General features: G+C 42.4%; 2 protein-coding genes across 3 annotated transcripts in view; both read left to right on the top strand.

Moving 5' to 3' along the window:
* Window positions 1-2,311: 2,311 nt before the first annotated feature.
* gabra6a (gamma-aminobutyric acid type A receptor subunit alpha6a) lies at window positions 2,312-10,531 on the top strand. The gene is made up of 10 exons (XM_076292680.1): window positions 2,312-2,361; window positions 2,931-3,034; window positions 3,125-3,192; window positions 3,820-4,040; window positions 4,860-4,942; window positions 5,037-5,180; window positions 6,676-6,828; window positions 7,151-7,404; window positions 9,731-9,997; window positions 10,487-10,531. The coding sequence occupies exons 1-10, from the start codon at window positions 2,312-2,314 to the stop codon at window positions 10,529-10,531; spliced, it is 1,389 nt and encodes a 462-aa protein (XP_076148795.1).
* Window positions 10,532-15,432: 4,901 nt separating this feature from the next.
* The window catches only part of gabrb2a (gamma-aminobutyric acid type A receptor subunit beta2a), a 38,249-nt gene continuing 32,372 nt past the window's right edge, over window positions 15,433-21,309 (top strand). Inside the window, exons 1-3 of one of the 2 annotated variants that reach the window (XM_076291737.1) lie at window positions 15,433-15,506; window positions 15,623-15,708; window positions 16,359-16,426. In XM_076291737.1, coding sequence (XP_076147852.1) covers window positions 15,433-15,506; window positions 15,623-15,708; window positions 16,359-16,426 — 228 coding nt within the window. Of the gene's footprint in view, window positions 15,507-15,622; window positions 15,709-16,358; window positions 16,427-21,309 lie in introns of those variants that run through there. The other variant, XM_076291738.1, reaches the window with a different exon arrangement.

Here is a 21,309-nt window from a genome sequence, read left to right as displayed (position 1 = left end):
CTGGATGCAAGGTTTAATGTGATGTAATTTTGTCTAAAAAAACTTGTGCCACTCACTCAGGTAGCTTAAAAGGGATTTATCTAACTTTTCTACTTTATCACCCCCTTAGAATATGTCCAAACTTGGATAAAGAATAATAAATGATCAGTCTTAATCAGAGGCGGACAGAGTACACAGCTTTATTACTTGAGTAAAATATACCCTTTGCTAAATTTTACTCAAGTACAAGTAAAAGTACAACAGTCAGATGTCTTGTTTTTAAAAGTACTTGAGTATCAAGAGTACAATAGTAGCCTACATTTTCTAAATATTGCATTAATACTGCCACAGTGCTTACATTTATGTACAGAAACGTCCTACATGGAGTTATGAAAAATGTTAATACCTTGGAGAATGTAAAAGGAATTTAAAGTAAAATCAAGTCATTTTCATCTTTTTACCATGTCGCCAGGGATGGGCAGTATTTCTAATACATGTATATAAAATACGTATTTCAAACACAAAATACTATTTTGTAATTGAAACACTTGAAGCGAAAACTATCACTAACTTTGATAAATTGAAATAGTCTGGCGAGGTGGGGCCACAGCTTGGCACATTCCCGGGATGGACCTGCTGCGTCTTTCTTCTATTGTTTCGTCCATGGTTTCGTCTCTTATCTAAATCTGACCATGGAGTTGACTTTGGCGGAAAGCTGAAGGTGATTACTGATAGGCTGTCCCAATCAGTGGCGCCTGCACAATCCAATCACGTTTGAGAGGGAAACAACAAATTGAGGGTTTCCTAAATTTTTCTTTTTTTTTAGAAGAAGTAACGGGTGCTCACGGTTATGGATAGAAATGTAGTGAAGTAAAGAGTACAATATTTGCCTCTCAAATGTACTTAAGTAAAGTCATGAGTACTCCCCAAAAATGATACTCGAGTAAAGTACAGATCCCTGAAAATTGTACTCAAGTACTGTACTCAAGTAAATGTACTCCGTTACTGTCCGGCTCTGGTCTTAATGCAACAGGATGTAATTATTTTATTTGGAAATAACAAACTCATTTTGCCATTCTGAGCTACAGTGAGGAGAATAGCGTCTTGGACATTGCCACGCCCAGAATACCTGGTAAGGCACTGTCATGCGACTGGGAGCATGACCCTTTTTGTTGGTTTTAGACAAATTGGGTACCCTCTTAGCGCTAAATGTTACCCTGAATGCTGAAAATTGATTCCTGTTCCTAATTGTGTTACTTTAAGGAATATGCTGGATTTAGAATGAACATCAGCTATCAGGTACTCAAGGTCATGGGGTCAAAGGTCATGGTCACATGGGTTCATATCATATTTATATTTTATCGATAACATATGACATTTTCAGTCCTGTAGCACCTGACTTGACCATTTAAGATCCTGCATTAGTTACTTTTTTTGAGCTTTCGGATATGTCCTGAGGAAAAAGAGAAAAGTTGGATCTGATACTTTTAAATTGGCTACCTACAATGTAGCATACAAAAAGTAAAAATGGGTTTGCATTTTATACTTCCAAGACAGCAATACAATTGGTGTTTTTACATAAAAATCACTACTCAGGTTCAGTATACATCTTCAGTACCTTGCTTCATAGACTCTACTTCTGTAGCCAAGAGCCAGGTTTTGAGATTGTAAAAATGTATCTGGGTTTGTTTCAATTAGTAGGACATCACTGGTGGGTAGGACATACTAATTCCAGTGTTAGATTAGAAATCTACAAGTTACTACTTCAGAGTGTAATGTTTTGGCAAAAAATATGTTTTTTTTGAGTGGAATATTTAAAAAAAGTGCTACACATAAAATACTGGCATTTGCTGCAGTTTCCTATGCCATGTCAATCCATAGTTTAAAAAGCAAGCAACAAAATAAGATGTCAGGCTGAGAGTTAATCATAAAACACACACACACACACACACACACACACACACATATATATTTAACCGACAAAACCAGATTCGACCCCACGGCTCGTGGACAATTACAGGCAATATCTGAAATACAGAAATTTGTTAATTGACATAGAAAAGGGTTACATTTTCCAAATTTGAATGCATAAAATGAATATCACACAACAAACTGTATGTTAGTACATTTTATTTGAGTTGATTTGCATTTCATATGAGTACTCACCTTGAAATTAGGGGTATTTCTTATTTTTTTCATGATTTTGGCACATAGGGTTTTAAGGGTTAATATATATGAAATTGCTCATATAACCGGCTAGTCTACAAGATTCAGAAAAAAAAAAAAAACAAATAAAACCCCACCTCAAACTGACAAAACCAGGTCTGACCCCATGGCTGCAGGACTATGGGATGTGTGCCTGTTGCTGAACACCCTCTCAAAGTGTGAAGATCTGTGTCTAGCCTACTCTTCAGATACAGTCAGTCAGTCGTATTTTTTGCCCACCACTATAAAAAGACCAATATAAATCGCCACACAGTGTTTACTTTAAATCTCTCTCCTTTTAAGTCGAAGACAAACTTGTCGTAACAGTGAGAGGATTTTCTTTAATCTCTTAACTCGATTAGGCACATTTCAAGAGTTGTCTCTTCATCCATACTCTGAAAAGGTCCGCTCAGCTGACAAAACACAGCATGATTCATGGAATGAATTCTTAGGAAACCCTTCTTTTGACAGTTGACAATTTAACCATTCTAAGACTAAATAAGCCTATTATTTAGCGGAATCTATAGCAAGAATGTTGCTGTTTTTTGCCTTATTGATTTTGTCCAGGTAAGTGAATACGCTTAATTTTTACAATAACTATTTGTAGCCTACTCTTTTACAGTTTTATAGTTTCTAATTTTCAATTAACTACAATACATTACTAAATAATACAGAATAAACTTAAATGGGCTACTGATGTCTTGTATCTTTAAGTAGACTAACAATATTTCCATCCAACCTTCCAGTGTTGATGATGTTGTTAACCAAAAGATCAACGCAGATAATATCACACGCATTTTGGATCGTTTGCTGGAGGGATATGACAATCGACTTCGACCAGGATCTGGAGGTCTTGTATCTGAATATTGATTATGTCATAACAGGATGTTGTTGTTGGTCATGTCTTAGTTGCATTGTTCTGATCTATCTTTGGTTTCAGTTGGCGTCACTGAAGTTAAAACAGACATATTCGTCACAAGTTTTGGTCCCGTATCAGATATGGAGATGGTAAGAAGTTGTGTTTGCATTAACTGAGCGTTAACTTTGGACTATAGGAAATAGTTTGATTCATGTCAGAGGAGCACGCCTAGCTAATCATCAGGCATGTTTCATCGATACACCTAAAGATAGCCTACAGCAGCATATCAGTCTATTGGCCCAACGTAGCCAGGGTAGCCATTAGCACATGGAAGTCCTTTTTTAGGCCTATTTTTAACTCACGAGGTCTAAATCCGTCCTGCTCCACAATCTTTAAGTTAGCTCTGGTCTGCACAGTGCTGTGGAGTCCTCAAAGACATTATGGGGAATACCCGCATCGGCACCAGGAACGCACAAAAAAGCTTATAAGAAAACAATTTTCACGCCCAATTACAATGTTCTATGTGATATTTTTGTCAAAATTGAGTTATTGACATACCGGTATTCTTATTCTGTGACAACTTAAGAAGGTGAGGTGAGGTGTTTCTTGTTTGGACATTAGGCCTATAGTTAAAGAGGTTTGTTCCGCTTATGAGTATGATGCACAATATCTCAGAACCTAGATGGAACACGGGACCTTTTTTATAGAGTTATAATAATAAGCTGTAAATGAGATTTTATTGACTAAGCTTTTCTTTGGTCTTTAAATCCTCCCAGGAGTACAGAATGGACATGTTCTTCAGGCAGATGTGGGTTGATGAGCGGCTGAAGTTCGAAGGCCCCATTGAGATCCTTCGTCTTAACAACATGATGGTGGACAAAATTTGGACACCGGACACGTTCTTCCGAAACTCCAAGAGATCCATCGCCCACAATATGACAACCCCAAACAAGATGTTCCGCATCATGCAGAATGGAACAGTGTTTTACACTATGAGGTAGGTATGCCTATTGCACAGACAAACAGGCATTCTGAAATAGGGCCTACCAAAGGCACAACTAGGCGCTTATAGCACATGGGAATTGGCAGTGCCCCTGTATGCCAACAGAGGAAGAAGAAGCCTTAACTACATCATGGGTTTCATAGGCTAGAGTGCACACATATGTTCAACTTGAATTTGTTTTGAATAATGAAGTCTCTTTTTATTTATATAAGTGCTGTAATACCATAGTTACAGACCAGGGGTGTCAACTTATATTAGGCAGTGAGTTGGTCATTTGTTGGAATGAGACCTCGTTGGGGCTGTCATTGTCATGGTCATGATTATTTTTTGCCATGGGTATCAGATTGTTGTTTGATGATATACTCCTTTACTATACCCACTTATGAGCACACAAGCACAAATCATGTAGTGCTGTCATATACTGCTCTTTCTCTCTTCGAATACCCACCTCCCATGTCAGTTTTTTCGGCCACTTCCTTCCTGAGAATGGTTTGTAGTGCTAGGTTTAATCAATTTATCATATCATAGAGATATTGCTTACATTGTAGAAGACAACTGGATGTGAATATCTTTTTTTTTCTAATTTTACCTTCCTACCCAAAACATCTTGGGGGGCAGTAAACCTGCTGGCGGGCCTGATCTGGCCCCCGGGTCTTATGTTTGACACCCCTGTTATAGACAGAAGCTATAGGAGAAGTCTGTTATACATATAAGTGCTGTAAGTACCATAGTTATAGACAGAAGGTATTGGATCCGTATGTATTTGTCTGTAACTGTGAAGATTGAGTCTAATAATGTTATCTTGCATTTCAGACTAACAATAAGTGCAGAGTGTCCAATGCAATTGCAGGACTTTCCACTGGATGGACATGCTTGTCCTTTATACTTTGGAAGCTGTAAGTGTGCTGTTGTTAATGTGGTTTCTGTTACTACTGTATACAGACCAGTTGATTCAGATAACTTGCGTGTGGTTGGCTGCTTTTAAAACAGATGCATACACCAACCGCGAAATAGCTTACACCTGGAGAAAGGGTTTCGAGGCGTCAGTTGATGTGCCGCCAGAGTCGTCCAGTTTACTACAGTATGACCTTGTTGGGCAGAGCCTCTACACTGAAACATACAAAATCAACACAGGTAAGATTTGCTATCATCACAGCAGCCCATAGAGAGATGCATGCTCTCTATCTGCATCATCCTCCATCATCTTCAGTCGGCCATGTTGTTTTTGTCTTGTTGTTCTTGGCCATGCTGTGTTTCTCTGACATGATTATAGCAAAAGCATGCTTCTGTTAGCCATTATTCTCAGAGCATATTATATATTTTATATGGGGTCCAAACAGATCAGCATATAGATTTATATGTATTTATGTTGCTGTCTCTCTCATTAGCTCGATGTAAGATGCTTAACTGGCTTGGATTCATTTGTGCTGTCTGCCTTAACCATGAAAGAACAGTGGTGCAGAGAGCCCATCACACTTCCTGATGGTGAACAGTGGTGGTCCAGAGGCTTAGATAGAGAGAGAGAGAGAGTGAGTGAGAGAGAGAGAGAGTAAGTGAGAGAGACAGAGAGAGAGAGAGAGAGAGAGAGAGAGAAATTGAGCGAGTGAGAGAGACAGAGAGAGAGAGAGAGAGAGAATTATGGACAGGCAAAAAAGTGGAGTTCCCCACAGAGGACCCATCAGATCCGTGGAGCAGGCAGGGAGTGTGAGAGGGAAAGCGTGCAACGAGAGGGAGAGTGAGAGAGGATCAGGCAGTTGCCCAAAAGATAGGATTGTGGCCCAGTTAACATATCAAAGAGGGGATAGAATATCGCTCACAGATATGGAGCCCTTTTCTCTCGTTCAGTTTCTGTATCTTTCTCTTCCCTCCCCCTCTTCTGTTTTCTCCCCATCTTGTTTTTCTTTCTATCTATCATACTCTGTTTCTCTTTTTCTTTCTCTCTCATTTTCTCATCTGGTCTCGCATATTCACCATCAACACGGATACCCGCAACTCTTTTAATCATACACCCAATTAAAAACATCCTTCTCTGTGCGCAGCATGTTGAGGTTAAGCTGATGAGTAGTGTGGTGGGTTTCAAACACTGTGTATATATATGACTCAACACGGCCATGTAATTGGTTTATGCCTGTGTGTGAATGTAACTGACACCACATTTGAGATATTTCTGAGCACTCTCTTTCTTTTAATAAACCACAAAGGTGACACTGAAAATGTGGTACTCCCCCTGTGGTGCAGCAAGAGCATTTTTTTAATCAAATATAATTACATTTCCTTACATTCAGTGGTCATCAATTTGTCTGCATGCCTAATTCTATCGACGGCTGCCTGAGATGATTAGTTTTAAGGATATGTATTCTAGAAATATGATATAGAAGTGATGGCGTAACACAATGAAGATGGTGCAATTCAATTTCTTATTACATTGCTATCCCCCAAGTGAATAGGCAGGAAGAAAGCAATAAAGTGCCCTCAAAGTGCACTTCCCACAAAGAAAGTGCTCACTTTCGTGGACTATGTCTGGCATCCCAGAGCACTTTATCTAACCTGATATACATAATCTCTCCTGGTAATCTTGTTTATTCTCGCTCTCAGCCTGACATTTCCTATCATTGTTTTTTTTTTCCAGGTCATTACTCTGTCCAGGTCGTGCATTTTCTTCTCCAACGAAAGCTAGGCTACTATCTCATCCAAACATATGTGCCACTGATCATGATTGTTGGGTTGTCCCAAGTCTCATTTTGGATCAACAAGGAGTCAGTGCCAGCCCGCACTGTTGCTGGTAGGCTGATGATCTGTCGATTGTTGTGTTTATGTGAGAGAATTCAGTCACACAAGTCTGTTTGTGTTCCATGTTAATTTTCATGAATATAAATATGGTCATGCATTTGTAACGTGCTATAATACACCAGAAATTCTGGTTTCTGTGGCTGGTGGTTTCACAGAAGTGTCACAGAAGTAATTTTTTTCTCAGTCATTAGTGTCTGATTTAAACTGGATTTAATGGGTAAATATCCAATTTAATCAAAGGTTTTTGACTGGCACCAATGAGGAATCAGCCTCTAACACGTACCTCACATCCACCTCTCCATCTTTCTCTTCAGGCATCACCACGGTGCTTACCATGACAACCCTCAGCATCAGCGCTCGCGAGTGTCTGCCCAAGGTGTCGTATGCCACGGCCATGGACTGGTTCATCGCCGTGTGCTTTGCCTTCGTGGCGTCCGCCCTGATCGAGTTTGCGGCGGTCAACTACTTTGCCACTCTGCAAGGCATCCGCATGCAGCGCAAGAAGCGCAAACAATCCCGCCAGGACAGCGTCATCACGGGTTACGGCAGCGACGATGAAGTGGGATCGGTGAGTGACCCTTGGTGCCCACCTCAAGATATACTGTAGTAGTGCTGTCACTGTAGTATGGAGCCCAGCAGGTGTCATTGCACATTTTATTTTTGTGCGCACATTTTACTAAAGATTGTGCACTTGTAAACTAATTTGTGGTCTCATTTTATTAAATTGTGCGCACAATTTTGTAGATTGTGCGCTCGATTTACTAAATTGTGCTCTCAATCTTCAGATTTCTTCTCAATTCTTAAGATTTCTTGCCTGACAGATCAGCGGAGAGAGCAAAGTAGACTGGAAATGGGTAGGAGAAAGATGGGGAGTGGGCTCGGCACAGGACCTCGGGCCAGACTTGACCCTGGACCCCAGTGTCCACTGGGCCCGTATGTGATTTAGGACGCAGACGCTAGTGGGTGTTAAGGCTCAACCCCCCAAGCTTTTGGTTTTTGCGGTACTCTTACTGACACCCAGCACCAAAGGACATTTCTTATGCATGCAGGACTTTATGTCTACAAGTATTGGCACACACACACACACACACACACACACACACACTCATACAGAGAGAGAGCGAGAGAGAGCACCAGCCTCAGCAGCTGGTGTGAGGGCCCCAGTGCAGGCCCTGGGCTGACGTGTAAACCCAGGCCGTGAGGTGCTTGAGCTGCCAGCCAACCAGCCAGGCAAGCACACGGCACGAGACCTTCAGAAAGCTCCATGGAGAAAGGACAGCGGAGTTGGGATGTGGGTCTGCGTCAGGAGAAAATGAGGTGGGAGTGAGGTGTGTGTGTGTGTGTGTGTGTGTGTGTATGGAGGGGGGTGGTGAGACGGGGGGGGGGGGGGGGGGGGTGTTGAGAAGAGGGAACGGGTGCTGCTCCTGGGGCCATTTTTTTTTAAGGAACCAGCACGAAAGTTTTAATGACTGCTCGTGTCGGGACTCGGTTCTCACACGGCAAGATCAGTAACGACACGGAGCTCTTATCTTTTATGCAGAGGTAAATATGCTAATGCCACGGGCGTTCGCCATCTCTGGGGAGAACTCCCACGTGGTGAGCTCACCGTTGGCATTTTAAAAATAGCCTCGGCGTTCTAACCCGGCTCCATGACTCCTCCACACATAATCTCTCACCTACATTTCGCATGTTCAACCTGCAGTTCCCATCCACCATCTGGGCTCGGAAGGAGGGGAGAAAAAACATCCTCTTTAGCTGTGATGTCACCAGGGCCCAATGAAAAGTCCAAAAGAAACAATCAAGCCTTTTCAAATACAGTCACCAGAATACATTCTGTGTGATTTAACACTTTTTTTCCTGCATAATGAATGCCAAATCATTCAATCAATCATGGAATATGTGGAACACTACAATATATGGGGGAAAAGCTGACAAACAAACAAGCCCATATATAGTGTATGGATAATATTTACATTTTGGGGCCACTTTCCTCTGTAGTGCTCCCTAGTGGTCAAATGGAAGACTACATTAGATACCATTAAAGGTACTGTTGTCAACTTTATCATCCTAATATCCCTGATTTCCATTCTGGGTTCCCACCCCATATGCCAAATTTGCTGTCAAATGTGCTGGATTTCTATGAGCAAGTATTGGTGTGTTATCTGTGAGCTCATTAGCTCAAAGATTTTATTTAAAATTGTATAACTTTCAGTTGTAAAGTCCAGTGGAAAATCTTCTAGGTCTAAAAATATGAAATATATGGGAAATATTTCCCATAGCTGTTTTAGATTTGTGCAGGAGAAAAAAAAACAATCTAGAATCTCTTGTGTCAAGTCCTAACTTATATGTTGTATGTATATAATTTAGACTTGGCATAGTTGTAAACAGATATGCATAAGCATTCATTTACTGAGGAGCAGAATGGACTTGTGAAATCTAAACTGTATAGCTGGTAGTACATGTCCCCAGCTAAAATAACCTTCCATCTGGCATGCTAATCTCACATGTTTTACTCTTTCTCTTCATCTCTATCTGTGTCTCCCTCCTTGTTCCTCTCTCTCTCTCTGTCTATCTATCTCTCTGACTGTATCTCTCTCTCTCTCTGTCTATCTCTCTGACTGTATCTCTCTCTCTCTCTGTCTATCTATCTCTCTGACTGTATCTCTCTCTCTCTCTATCTATCTCTCTGACTGTATCTCTCTCTCTCTCTGTCTATCTCTCTGACTGTATCTCTCTCTCTCTCTATCTATCTCTCTGACTGTATCTCTCTCTCTCTCTGTCTATCTCTCTGACTGTATCTCTCTCTCTCTCTGTCTATCTCTCTGACTGTATCTCTCTCTCTCTCTCTCTCTCTCTTTCTCTATCTCCTCTCTCTCTCTCTGTCTCTCTCCTAGCCTGACAGTGGTAGGAGCAGGCAGTACCGGTCCAACTCGATAATTAGTGAGCCCGCACAGAGACTGCCCAACTTCCTGCAGTCTGGCTCGGCCATCCCCACCAACATGCTGCTGGCCGGCACCAGCCCCATTGACTCCTACTCCCGAGTGCTCTTCCCTCTGGCCTTCGGCTCCTTCAACTTGGTGTACTGGTACTACTACCTCTCCAAGGACACCATGGAGAAGCCCAGGTACACACTAAAAAAGTACCAGTGTGTACCTAAGTGGGTACAAATGCTTATTGCTGGGGCAGTACCCTTTTGAAGTACCCTATCCTTGTTGGTGCCCCCCACCCAATCCTTCCCCACCTTTTTTATGCAGCCCTTGCCACTTAATCTACTAAACCCCTCTTCTACTGCACTTTTTACCCCCCCCCCCATTAATGCACAAATAGGCTGACACCAGACATAATTTCACTGCATTTCTTACTTCCAGTAACTATATGCATGTGACAATAAACTTCCTTGTATCCTTGTATCCTTGTATCCTTGTAAGTACAGTAATGTACCCATGAATGCAGCTTTGCCATGGTCGTATGTGCAGTACATTGCCAACGTGAGCTCCTATGTGTTTGTTTGGCAAGTCTGTTGGGCTTTTGGTTGGTAAACTTGCTAGTTTTATAGAAAATACTTGAACGGTTCTTTAAATACGACGCTCCCATATGTATCCCCTCAAGTGTGATGCACTGGCTGTGTGCAAACGTCCTCCTCTGCACAGCTGTTCTGCATCCAACAGGAAGCAATGCTGGAGGTGGCGTTCTGAATTAAAGCCACGAAACTTGCAGAGATGTACTCAGATTTTTATGCAACAGTGGTTGCTCGCTGTGTTCTTTTTTTTTTATTCTTCCTTTTTGTCTGGGACTTTTATCCCGGCTGTAAATACATAAATAATTTCTGATTCTAAAACAGCCGCGGGACAAGCAGACGAAAAAGAGCAAGCTGGTGTTTCTGTTGGGTGGGCTTGTGTTGTTGCATGGAAACAAGGGCACCGAGGATGTATTTTTATGAAAATTACATTTCCACATGGAAGGTTTATTTTTCCGTTGTTGCTTTCCATTTTTTACGACCAAGCCAAGGCCACCACTAGCGAATACAAATAAATGTCATAAAAAGTAACATTTGCATTCATTCAAGATTAAACAAGGGCTTTCCGATTACAGTTTTTGCTCATTGCTTACACACTAAAATGAATGCTTACAGCAAAGCCTTAAAACCTGAAGTTGTTGTAACCTTAACCATAGTGTAACCATACCTTAAACACACTTTCTGCTTTGCACTTTGTTTGCAATTCTGCAACACATTTATTGCGAAATATACACATGTTTTTTTTACGCTAGGCACTTCAAAAATGTAATCTCTTGTAATCATTGGGGAAACACTTCTATTCAAAATGCAAAACACATCTGGTACCCACACACATACCTGTAAACAATTACAGAAAAAACTGAACACCAATCAGTCTGAGACATAGCACTACAAATAGACTTCAGGTAGGCCATTGTGTACCTGTTCAACTTTGTACTTTTATTTTGAGTACCCATGTACAGTTCTGTATTTGCCCCTTTACTCCCCATTTCTAAAACGTATCGAAGAATGTTTTTCAGCGTGCCAATGAAAAGTATATGACCACCAACCACATGCTTGCATGCCTCTTCTGCAAGCAATGGAAGAGGTATGCCGAGCAATTGATGGGGGGTCAGGTCAGTGCTGGATATGAATATGAATATAAATATAAATATGAATATATATATTATATTGTTTGATGTAGATGAGGTTACTGTATGTGGCCAGATCCCGTTTGAAGTCAGGATCTATTGACCTGTTATTTTTTGTTTAATTTTTGTTTTGTTTACATTGTATTGATTACTGCAGTATATGCATATACATACAGTATACGTGTATACAGCTCTGGGAAAAATACGAGACCACTGCACATTTGTCATCCTATGGTTGCTGAGTAACATTTGAATATGATCGTCAACTTGTTTGATTGTCACTCATTTTTTCCAGAGCTGTATATATATTGCAGTATATTTATATATTTTTTGTTGCAGTTGTAAAAAAACAACAACTGTAAGCTGATTACTGGAGCATTTCTATTTTTGAGTTTTACAAAAGTCTCTCTGAGAAAGATAGTTAAGATCGCAGTGTTTTATATAAAGCACATCAGTGTGTTGCTGCTGATTTGAAAGAATAATTCAAATGGTGCATGAGTGTATCATTTTGTTGCAATGATTTTTAGAAAGAATTGTTAAGTTTTGATTGTTTCATTTTTTCGCATAGATGTGAGTTGTTTATCTCCAAGTGTTATGTCTTTTTTGGTTGTGTCTATAGAGTTGCAGCCGTGGCCTACTGGTTAGCGCTTCAGACTTGTAATTGGAGGGTTGCCGGTTCGAACCCCGACCAGTAGGCACGGCTGAAGTGCCCTTGAGCAAGGCGCCTAACCCCTCACTGCTCCCCGAGTGCCGCTGTTGTTGCAGGCAGCTCACTGCGCAGGGATAAGTGTGTGCTTCACCTCACTGTGTGCTGAGTGTGTTTCACTAATTCGTGGGTTGGGATAAATGCAGAGACCAAATTTCCCTCATGGGATCAAAAGAGTATATATACTTATACTTACTGACATAATGAGCCAAATTCTGCAAAAAGTTTGTAAGATCAAACACTGTAAACAGCGATCCTGCTTAGAGTTAAGTAATTTAACCATCATTCTCTTCGTTCATAGTTTAGATCTCACAATGCAGGTTATCTTCCGACACCTCAGCTCAGTGGTCTTCCTTAATAACACATTCAGAACAAGCGTCACATATTGACGTGGCTGCCTGCCCTCTCATTTTGAGCTTGAGCACGGAAAAAACCCTCAGATTTGGGTTGTTCAGGTAGAGGTCTCACTGTGAGGGCAGGCACTTGCTGTGAATCATTGAGTTGTTGCTCTCAAGCAGGGCTCATAATGTGTGTGTGTGTGTGTGTGTGTGTGTGTGTGTGTGTGTGTGTGTGTGTGTGTATGTGTGTGTGTGTGTTCCTTACTCCTCTACAGGGTCCTGGGCCAGTGAGTTCTTGCAGCTGATCTCAAGCTGATGATTGCTCGCTTCTGTCCTTATGCGGGAGGTTCACCACCACCATCAGCACCACCTACACCTCCACCATCAGCACCACCTCTACCATCATCTCCACCATCAGCACCACCTCCACCATCAGCACCACCATCACCTCCACCATCAGCACCACCTTCACCTCCATCATCAGCACCACCATCACCTCCACCTCCACCATCAGCACCACCTCCACCATCAGCACCACCTCCACCATCACCTCCACCATCAGCACCACCTCCACCATCACCATCACCTCCACCATCACCATCACCTCCACCATCAGCACCACCTCCACCATCACCTCCACCATCAGCACCACCTCCACCATCAGCACCACCTCCACCATCACCATCACCTCCGCCATCACCATCACCTCCACCATCAGCACCACCTCCACCATCAGCACCATCTCCACCATCAGCACCACCTCCACCTCCACCATCAGCACCACCTCCTCCTCTGGCCCCAGGTCCTCAGTAGAGACATTCTCGTCTCCTCCCTCTTCTCTTCTCTCCACTGCTCTGCCAGGCTCTCAATCAGTCAGACCTCTCCACTCTCCCCTCGCCATCTCCATGACATTTCCATACGACCATGGCAAAGCCGCATCCCTCGGAGACACCAGACAGCCATTTGTGAGAGGGAGAACGGGGGGAAAAAATCCTCCTCATTTTTCAAACCTTGTTCAAGTCTCCCCCTCACAACCCCTACACACACACACACACACACACACACACACACACACACACACCTCCCCTAAGGTCCCACCCCTCAGAGTGTAGAAAAGACACACACACCCAGGAGAAGTTGATGATATAATCTGCAGCTGTGGCTGGTGATGCAACATGGAACCAACGCTTTCAGACGGCTGCCCTCTACAGAGCCATGTGGCTCACTGCAGGAGATCAAACGCATTGGAGGAGGCTTATACTCCCTGGCAGCTTCAAAGAAATTCACAATCTGAAAAAGAGCAATCATAAGACTGAATTTTTATGCCGCTGCCTCCCCGCAAACCCAGCTACCTTGTTCCAGTCGTGATTCATATACGGCCGTTTCCTGAAAACATGACTGCAGAGAAGATGGGGTCTATTTTCCGCAAAGGCGTTGGCTGTAGAACAGTTCTGTTGTTGTCTTGTCCCCCCCCTTCCTTTATTGTTAATCATTGTTCCATACAGGGGAATGTCCATAAGCAGACAAGGCTTCACTGCTGACAGAGCAAACTCCATTGTGCATTGAGTTGGGCCCGCGCTGCTAATTGGTGGTCGGATGTCAACATGGCGACTATGCCATGCCGAGTGCATTTCTTTGCAATCATCCGTCCTGCCGTTAATTATTTTTTTAACCATGTTATTGCTTAGATTAATTCTGTGCCATTTGCTTTTTCCAAGAATGTGATGAGCCATGCAACCAACATTTTTGTTCCATCAATGTGATGACCCATGCAAAACACTATTTAGTCAGCAGCCTGGAATTGACCAAAGGCCCAGTTTTACTGGACTGTTTTTCTGTGCATGGATAGTTGTACTTTCCTTGTTCCCCACACAATAAAATATCACTCATGTACTTGTTTGCAACTGTTTTAACTGTCTGTGTGTAGTTGTCATATAATTCTACAGAATATATTTTAATATATGTATATATTTATTTATTTGTCCCACATGTACATCTCTATAGACACCGTTTCCACCTAGTAATGGTGCTTTATGGCTTACAGAAGAATGTAAAACATTAATCTTATTTCTGACTTTTTAAATTTCCCATTTCAACAAATTGTTGTTACTTTTTGCCTGTCAAGTATGAAGGAGCCAATGGCATACCCCGCAGCGAACAATGCTCTGTTTACTGTGATCAGTCACATAGAATTCGTGGCTGAGGTAATTGGTTCGGTTTGTACTTCGCCGCTGGAAAGGATACGTCAGACCATGTATTCGCGCTCTTGGGCGTCTCAACCGCGTTTGGTTACAGCTCTGATCCATGTGTGTATGCCATGCCCCATCTATCTCCAATTACGTTTAAATCATCACGCCTCATATTTACCATTCTGTCAATCTGAATGGTGGGGGCGGTTCCGACTGGGGCCAAACAATATCTTTAAATATTAAGTTCATTGAGGGTGTGAGCGGAAGGAGTTGACACACCGCATAATTAATCGGAGTGAGACTTATAGTGCTATTTCTTTATGTAACTTATTTATATGATTTTATTAACTATATGACACTAATAGGATTATTTTATTATTTTCAGTTCAGCTATCCTGGTGACACCAATCAATACAAAGTTACATAAACTTTGAATGGTCTACTAATGAGTGTCACATGTTGCTGACATTAATTGGGGTTCCTTTTTTGACGTTGACGTCTAAGCTGGACTTCTTATTTTGCTCACTACGTTCATCGAAGTTCCTTTAATTTTTTCTCTGCAATGGAAACTGCTCATCCACCATCATCAGTAGCTGCTCTTTGATCTTGAGGTAGGATGTACGCATGCGCTCCTCATTGGCTTCATTGCACTGTCTGGAGTAAGTTGAATGTGCGCCGTTCCTCGCTGGATCCAAAATCCTACCAAAACAGTTGCAATGGAGAGAATCAGGAAAAGCCTATCCATTTTCGTCATTGGTCCTTTAATTATGAATTTGGTTTGCGCACAAAGGTAAAATTTCCATTTTTCGCTTTGGCTTATGACACTTATAAATATGATGCATGCAAAATTTGGTCATAAATAAGACGTTTTCATCTAATGATGTGACACCCTCTGTTTGGTTGTAGAGACCCTAGCAATATGCCTGTGGTCAAGGATACGGTGGATAGACTGATGAAAGGATACGATATTCGGTTGAGGCCAGATTTTGGAGGTAAGGCGGTTGAAATTGAATGTAATTCTTTCACAGCCTATGACGTGCTGCACATGCACAATGACATGTGAGTCTAGTTTTATTGGCTACCCCTGCACACCTTGTTATTGTGTAATTTACATCATTAGCTGGCGATTTGGTCCATAACATCATTCCATTTAATTGTGCCTTTCACGTTTATGATATGTTATTACAATATCCCTGGGTCCATGGAGGGGGTGTCCAACTTGCGTTATCGATTCCATTCGCGGTGCAACTTTGGTTGCATCGCAACGGTAATTGAAATGCTACCTGTAATTTTTTAATCAACCAAATTATGGTCGAGGACTGTGCAGACAGATTTATTTAAGCGTTTGGCATAGGAGTCTTTGGCTCGTGAAGCAAAACAGAGCCAAAGAAAGTCGACTCCACCATATATGAACAGTGTCTTGGTAACTGGCGAACACTTTTTAACAGAAACCTAGACATTTGGGCACAATTGCCATTTTGAATTTGCCATTCACCATTGCGCAAAGCCAATTACAGTAACATGGGGTGTTGGTTGGCTTGCCTGTTGAATTTTAGAGAAAACATCAGAAACGCTAAACCTGTGCGGTCTATCACGTAGAATTTCACTGGTACAAGTCTCCTTACTGCCTCTCTCGTTTCAGGTGCTCCGGTGGCAGTCGGGATGAACATAGACATAGCCAGCATAGACATGGTATCGGAGGTGAACATGGTACGTAGTGCTGAATTTTCCTGCCTGAAAATATATCTGGATGTGGTTGTCAAATGTTCCCTAAACGAGAAGGCTCTTGGCAAGATGTGGTTACAGTGATCGTTTGGGAGAAAAATTAACATGCTCCATGGCACGCCCCCTACTTAATTGATAACGGCTCTGTTAACATGATGTTGCGAATATAACGGACCATCTTGTGCCGGGTTATTGCTAAATCCTGCACCGTGTGTAGTCTATCTGCTCTGTATTTTGTAGCTGAACAGAGGCAAGCTACATTTGAATTCAAAACACACGCGCACTGGCGCACTCATACGCCCGCACGCCGTACGCTCGCACTCACTGCGTGTCTCTTACTATTCCGTGTATTGCGCTTTCTCTATGAAATATTAGCTGGCTGATAGATTATATATTTTCAAAGATAGAAGATGCATCCGTTCCCGCTTTCAATTAGAGTTCAAGGTGATTGTTCTTTCCTCAAGGAGAGGCAATTGACAATACACACCAGGGAAAGCGCCGCCATGTAAAGATAAAAATGCAAAGATTAGGCAAATGTAAAGTCGATAGTCAATGGCTTCTTATCTGCTGTGTAGCTTTGCTGTGTGTCTCTGCTGTGTAGCTCTGTCTTCTTTACTGATGGGGAAGCATTCCCATATTTTAGCTGTCTTGGGGGGAAGAGAAAGTTCACCCTACGCAACGGTACCCCCTGTCGGCTCTAGCTAGATGACATCCTTTAATCATGCAGGGATGTAAATCTAATTACTGATTGTCCCTATGCACAGTTGTACCTCTCAGATGATATGGCAGGGATCAGAGAACAACTCATAAGATTGTCCATCTGCAGTATGGATTTGGATGGATGGCAAGATTCCGTTAGAATGGAGAACAAGTTCAATGGAACATGTAGCACATGACGTTTTGTTACATTTTTTTTTATAGAATTGTGAATTAATTACATATTGTGGATATTTGTGAAGCCAGCTCCTCAATGGGTCAACATAAATGTCCATGGAATGACCAAAACAATATAGCGTTTTTTTTTTATCTTCTGAAAACAAATGTTTTGAGGGCTAGATAGTAGGTGGTACCAAGCGATGGAACACTACATGTGATTGCTGGTTCCTTTGACACCTTTCAGCGCACCCATCTGCAGTAAACATGCTTAATACTGCATGTGTAACACAAACAGTGAACGAGTGCTGACACCATCCAGCAGCCTGCAGCTATTTGGTCATTCTTTTCTGTAATTTCATGGAAAATATCTCCAAATCCAAAGTAATCCCACCTCAAACATTGGGGGCATTCAAGAAATGGAAGGCCCTTCACAGATCCTTTCAATGCTGCAGTAGTATATGCTGGATGAGCCTCAAACTTATTTCTGTGCCTTACTGGCATGGCATGGTGGTGTGATGATAATAGTGTGGCATCCCCAAACTTCAATTTGTGTTCCTTCAAAAAAAAAAAAAAAAACGCTCTGTGCAAAAGACTCTGTTTAGGTCTATTTGTTTGAGTTTGACCCTGAGCCAGCAGATGGATTTTTTTTTTTTTTTTTTTTTTGCATGGCAAGATCAAAGGGAGATTTTGAGGGTGGTAGCCCCGGCCTCCTGTGGGGCAAGAGACTGTACTTTAAAAAATGCTTTATTGAGATGCAGTGTGTATAGCACTGGATTGCTCTAATCATGTAGATGAACCAGACCCGATTGATGTTCTGACCGTTTAGGCCGGTCATGTCTGGCACGGTCTGACTGGGTCATTTGGGCTGTAAATGCCATTAAAGCTGAGTTGCATTAACTCGCTGTAGTCAGCCTAAACAGTTGGAACTGTCTGTGCCAAAGCATACGCTTTGGATGGCTTGATTTGTGATGTATCAAATGCTGTAATTCCACCGCAGAATTCCAGAACTGTGGTTCCCATTGGAACAGTATTCTGTGCATGGAAATTGAAAATGTCATTGTATTTCTATGGTGTTGCATCACAATTTTCTGCAGATAATTGACCAAGTCATAATAGCTGTCATATTACCTTAGTACATGGTTTTTGGATTCAGTCTAGCACTGTAACACTATTGCCTACAAATACAGGACATTTTTTCCACTGAGTATTACAAAAAGGTTCCCCTAAGTGCTTGCCTGGTAGGCTCATAGCTCATTGTTAAATGGGATCTACAGATTTCTGCCTGGCCTAGAGATGCTCTGAACATCCAAATGAGAAATGACAGAAAGAAATTAACTTCACCCAAAGTCATGTGCTTTTTCCCTCCATAAGTGGCCACTGCCTTCCTTTGAGGGTGATGCTTAATGCTCTGAAATGTTCTCTCTCTCTCTCTTGTCCCCTCAGTTACATTTTCTCCCTCTCTTCTTTCTCTCTCATCTCATTCCTTCTCTCTCTCCCTTGTTTTTCTCTTTCTCTCTCTCTTCTTCTCTTGTTCTCACATGATAGCATTCCCGTACTCAGGCCCATGTGAACTCATTAGTTCATTGGAGTATTCTTGCCACAGACAGCTGGATGGCCCCCTAATTAAGGCCAGAACAAAAGCCCCAGGTGGGGGCAAATGCCCCTCTGGTGGTCCAGCGCCGGGTGCACTTCCCCTCTGGTGGTCCAGCACCGGGTGCACTTCCCCTCGCGGCCCCCATATAAATACTGGCCCTTATGTTTGTTTCACTCCAGCAAAGGTGGCAACAGGAAGTCCAAAGGTCATGTGTGCTGCGCGGCGATGGAGATCCTTAGGTTAGAGTGTGTTAGCCGTGCCATTCTGCCTTGACATTAAACCTTCCAACTCCACCACCCCCCCTCCCCCCCTGCCCCATACACACACACACCCTCCGCTATTTCTGGGTGGCACACTCTAAGTGATGCTGAATCCGGGCTATGCTCTCCAGCCGTGTCAGCCTCCTGTGACTCACCCGATTTTAGCAAAACAGAAACATTATACAAATGGGACATGATGATGTTATAAATGATCCCCTCTTTTTGCACTTCACTGTGTTCGTCTGAGTTTGTTGGCCAGTTTATTTATTTACGCCAGCTGGGTGTTTTTTTCCTCTCCTTTTTTTGTAAGCAAATTTGTCCTGTTTGGTAATGCTCTTTATTAAGCAGGAATGGCAGCGGTTTTGTTGAGACGCTGGAATATATTGAAACAATGCAACTCTGCAAATGGAATTAGTCGCTGTGAACGGAGAGGATTCAAAGAGACTTGTGCTGGCTCATGGGTGAAATAATTAACGGGGCGGAAACATTGCTTTTGTAATGATCATTATCTTGACGAGTATTAATTTCTTTTCACGTAAAAAAAGAGGCGTGGCAGCCCAATGATAGCTCACAAGAGCACGGGACAGTGGGGAGGAGAGCACTCTGGCTCTCTGCTGCAGATTAGATTAGTGGCTGCTTTTTGTGCCTCCACAGTAGTGTGTGCAATTATTAATCGCTTTAATTCTGTTTGTTAGTGCCCGTCTCAGTCCCTCTCTTTCTGTATGATTTACATAGAACATAGAAATAGAAAGCCATATGTTATTTTTATCCATTGTTGCTATGACAACACCTCTCTATTTTATTTGTGGAAAATGTAAAGTTTTCAGTTGTCAGATTACCCCCCCCCCATCCTTCCATAACTATGTGCTTATTTTCCCACGCTGTACGGTGTTCAACGCAGGCAGTGGCTATGCATTGGATGGTCATATTACTAAGAGGCAGTGAGGCTGTGGTGTAGTGGAGGTGGTCTCAGCCTCTAAACTGCTCCTGGGAAATGGTTCATTTTCAAACATGCATTCAGTGCTATCTCTGGCAAGGGAAAAAAGGGTGAAAGAAAGAACATTTGGCCTTGGCCTTCCTGAGCTTGGCTTTGGCTGCTAACAAGACTCCATGCGCGTAAACGGAGGGGGAGGACACAACGGCCTGAATTATTTATGACCAGGAACAACTGCGTTGTGCTGCGTCTCTAATCTACTGCAGTAATTCGTTAATAAGTCGTCTCCAGCTGAGCTGTCAGGCTTGTTATCAGTGGTGGGTAAGTAGCTGTTAAAACGTTCCCACTTGGGCCTGGGCAAGAGAGCGAGTGGTCATGTCATGGGCACCCAATGGCCAGGCCCAGGGCCCTTAAGACCATCTCCCCCTGACCTCGCGTGTTTAGAGGCATGTACTTAACCAGTCACTCGGACGGTTTCCCTGTCATGACAAATTAATGAGCGATTCCAGTCCCTCTCTTTCTCTCCCTCTCTCTCTCTCTCTCTTGCTCCCTCTTTCTCTTATCTCTCTGTATCACTCACTTTCTTTCTCTCTTTTAATCTCTTATCACTATCTATCATTCTCTCTCTCTCAATTTCTCTTTACTACCTATTTCTCTCACTCTTTCCATGTCTTTCTCTCAATCTCTCCCCCTCACTCCATCAAAATCTCTCCTCTCTCTTTCTCTTTCTTTCTCTCTCGCTCTCTCTATCACACATCTGGGAGAGCTGGGGAGGACTCTGATGCCACCAGCTCCCACAATTATCACATTAATCGATCAAATATTCCCAAGTCGGTAATTTATTTAATTGTAGGGAACCAGAGAGAGAGAGAGAGAGAGAGAGAGTGAGGAGGGAGAGAGAGAAACAATGAAACCATCACTAATTTCAATTTGTTTCGCACCCCTCTTTTGAAGGGAATTATGTCTTCATCTGCTCTGGCTATCCTCCAGATCTCTCTCTTCACCTCGATCAGAGTGTGCTGATCCTTTTCTCTATTGGACGCTGGAGATGAGTAGATCAGAGTGTGCTGATCCCTTTTCTCTATTAGACGCTGGAGATGAGTAGATCAGAGTGTGCTGATCCCTTTTTTCTATTGGACGCTGGAGATGAGTAGATCAGAGGGTGCTGATCCCTTTTTTCTATTGGACGCTGGAGATGAGTAGA

Source organism: Alosa pseudoharengus, unplaced genomic scaffold (genome assembly GCF_046254945.1).
Source record: "Alosa pseudoharengus isolate Yale_2024_CS ecotype anadromous, Long Island Sound unplaced genomic scaffold, YU_APseudo_1.1 YU_APseudo_1.1_scf_19, whole genome shotgun sequence".
NCBI lineage: Eukaryota > Metazoa > Chordata > Actinopteri > Clupeiformes > Clupeidae > Alosa > Alosa pseudoharengus.
The sequence above is the reverse complement of the archived record's forward strand: the minus strand, read 5'-3'. Positions and strand labels throughout refer to the sequence as shown.

Excerpts from the sequence above, each read along its gene's own strand:
- gabra6a (XM_076292680.1), top strand. The coding sequence starts at position 2,312 with ATGGCTGCAGGACTATGGGATGTGTGCCTGTTGCTGAACACCCTCTCA. Across the intron at positions 2,362-2,930 it reads TTGCTGAACACCCTCTCAAA|TGTTGATGATGTTGTTAACC; the intron begins GTGTGAAGATCT and ends CCAACCTTCCAG. Across the intron at positions 7,405-9,730 it reads GCGACGATGAAGTGGGATCG|CCTGACAGTGGTAGGAGCAG; the intron begins GTGAGTGACCCT and ends TCTCTCTCCTAG.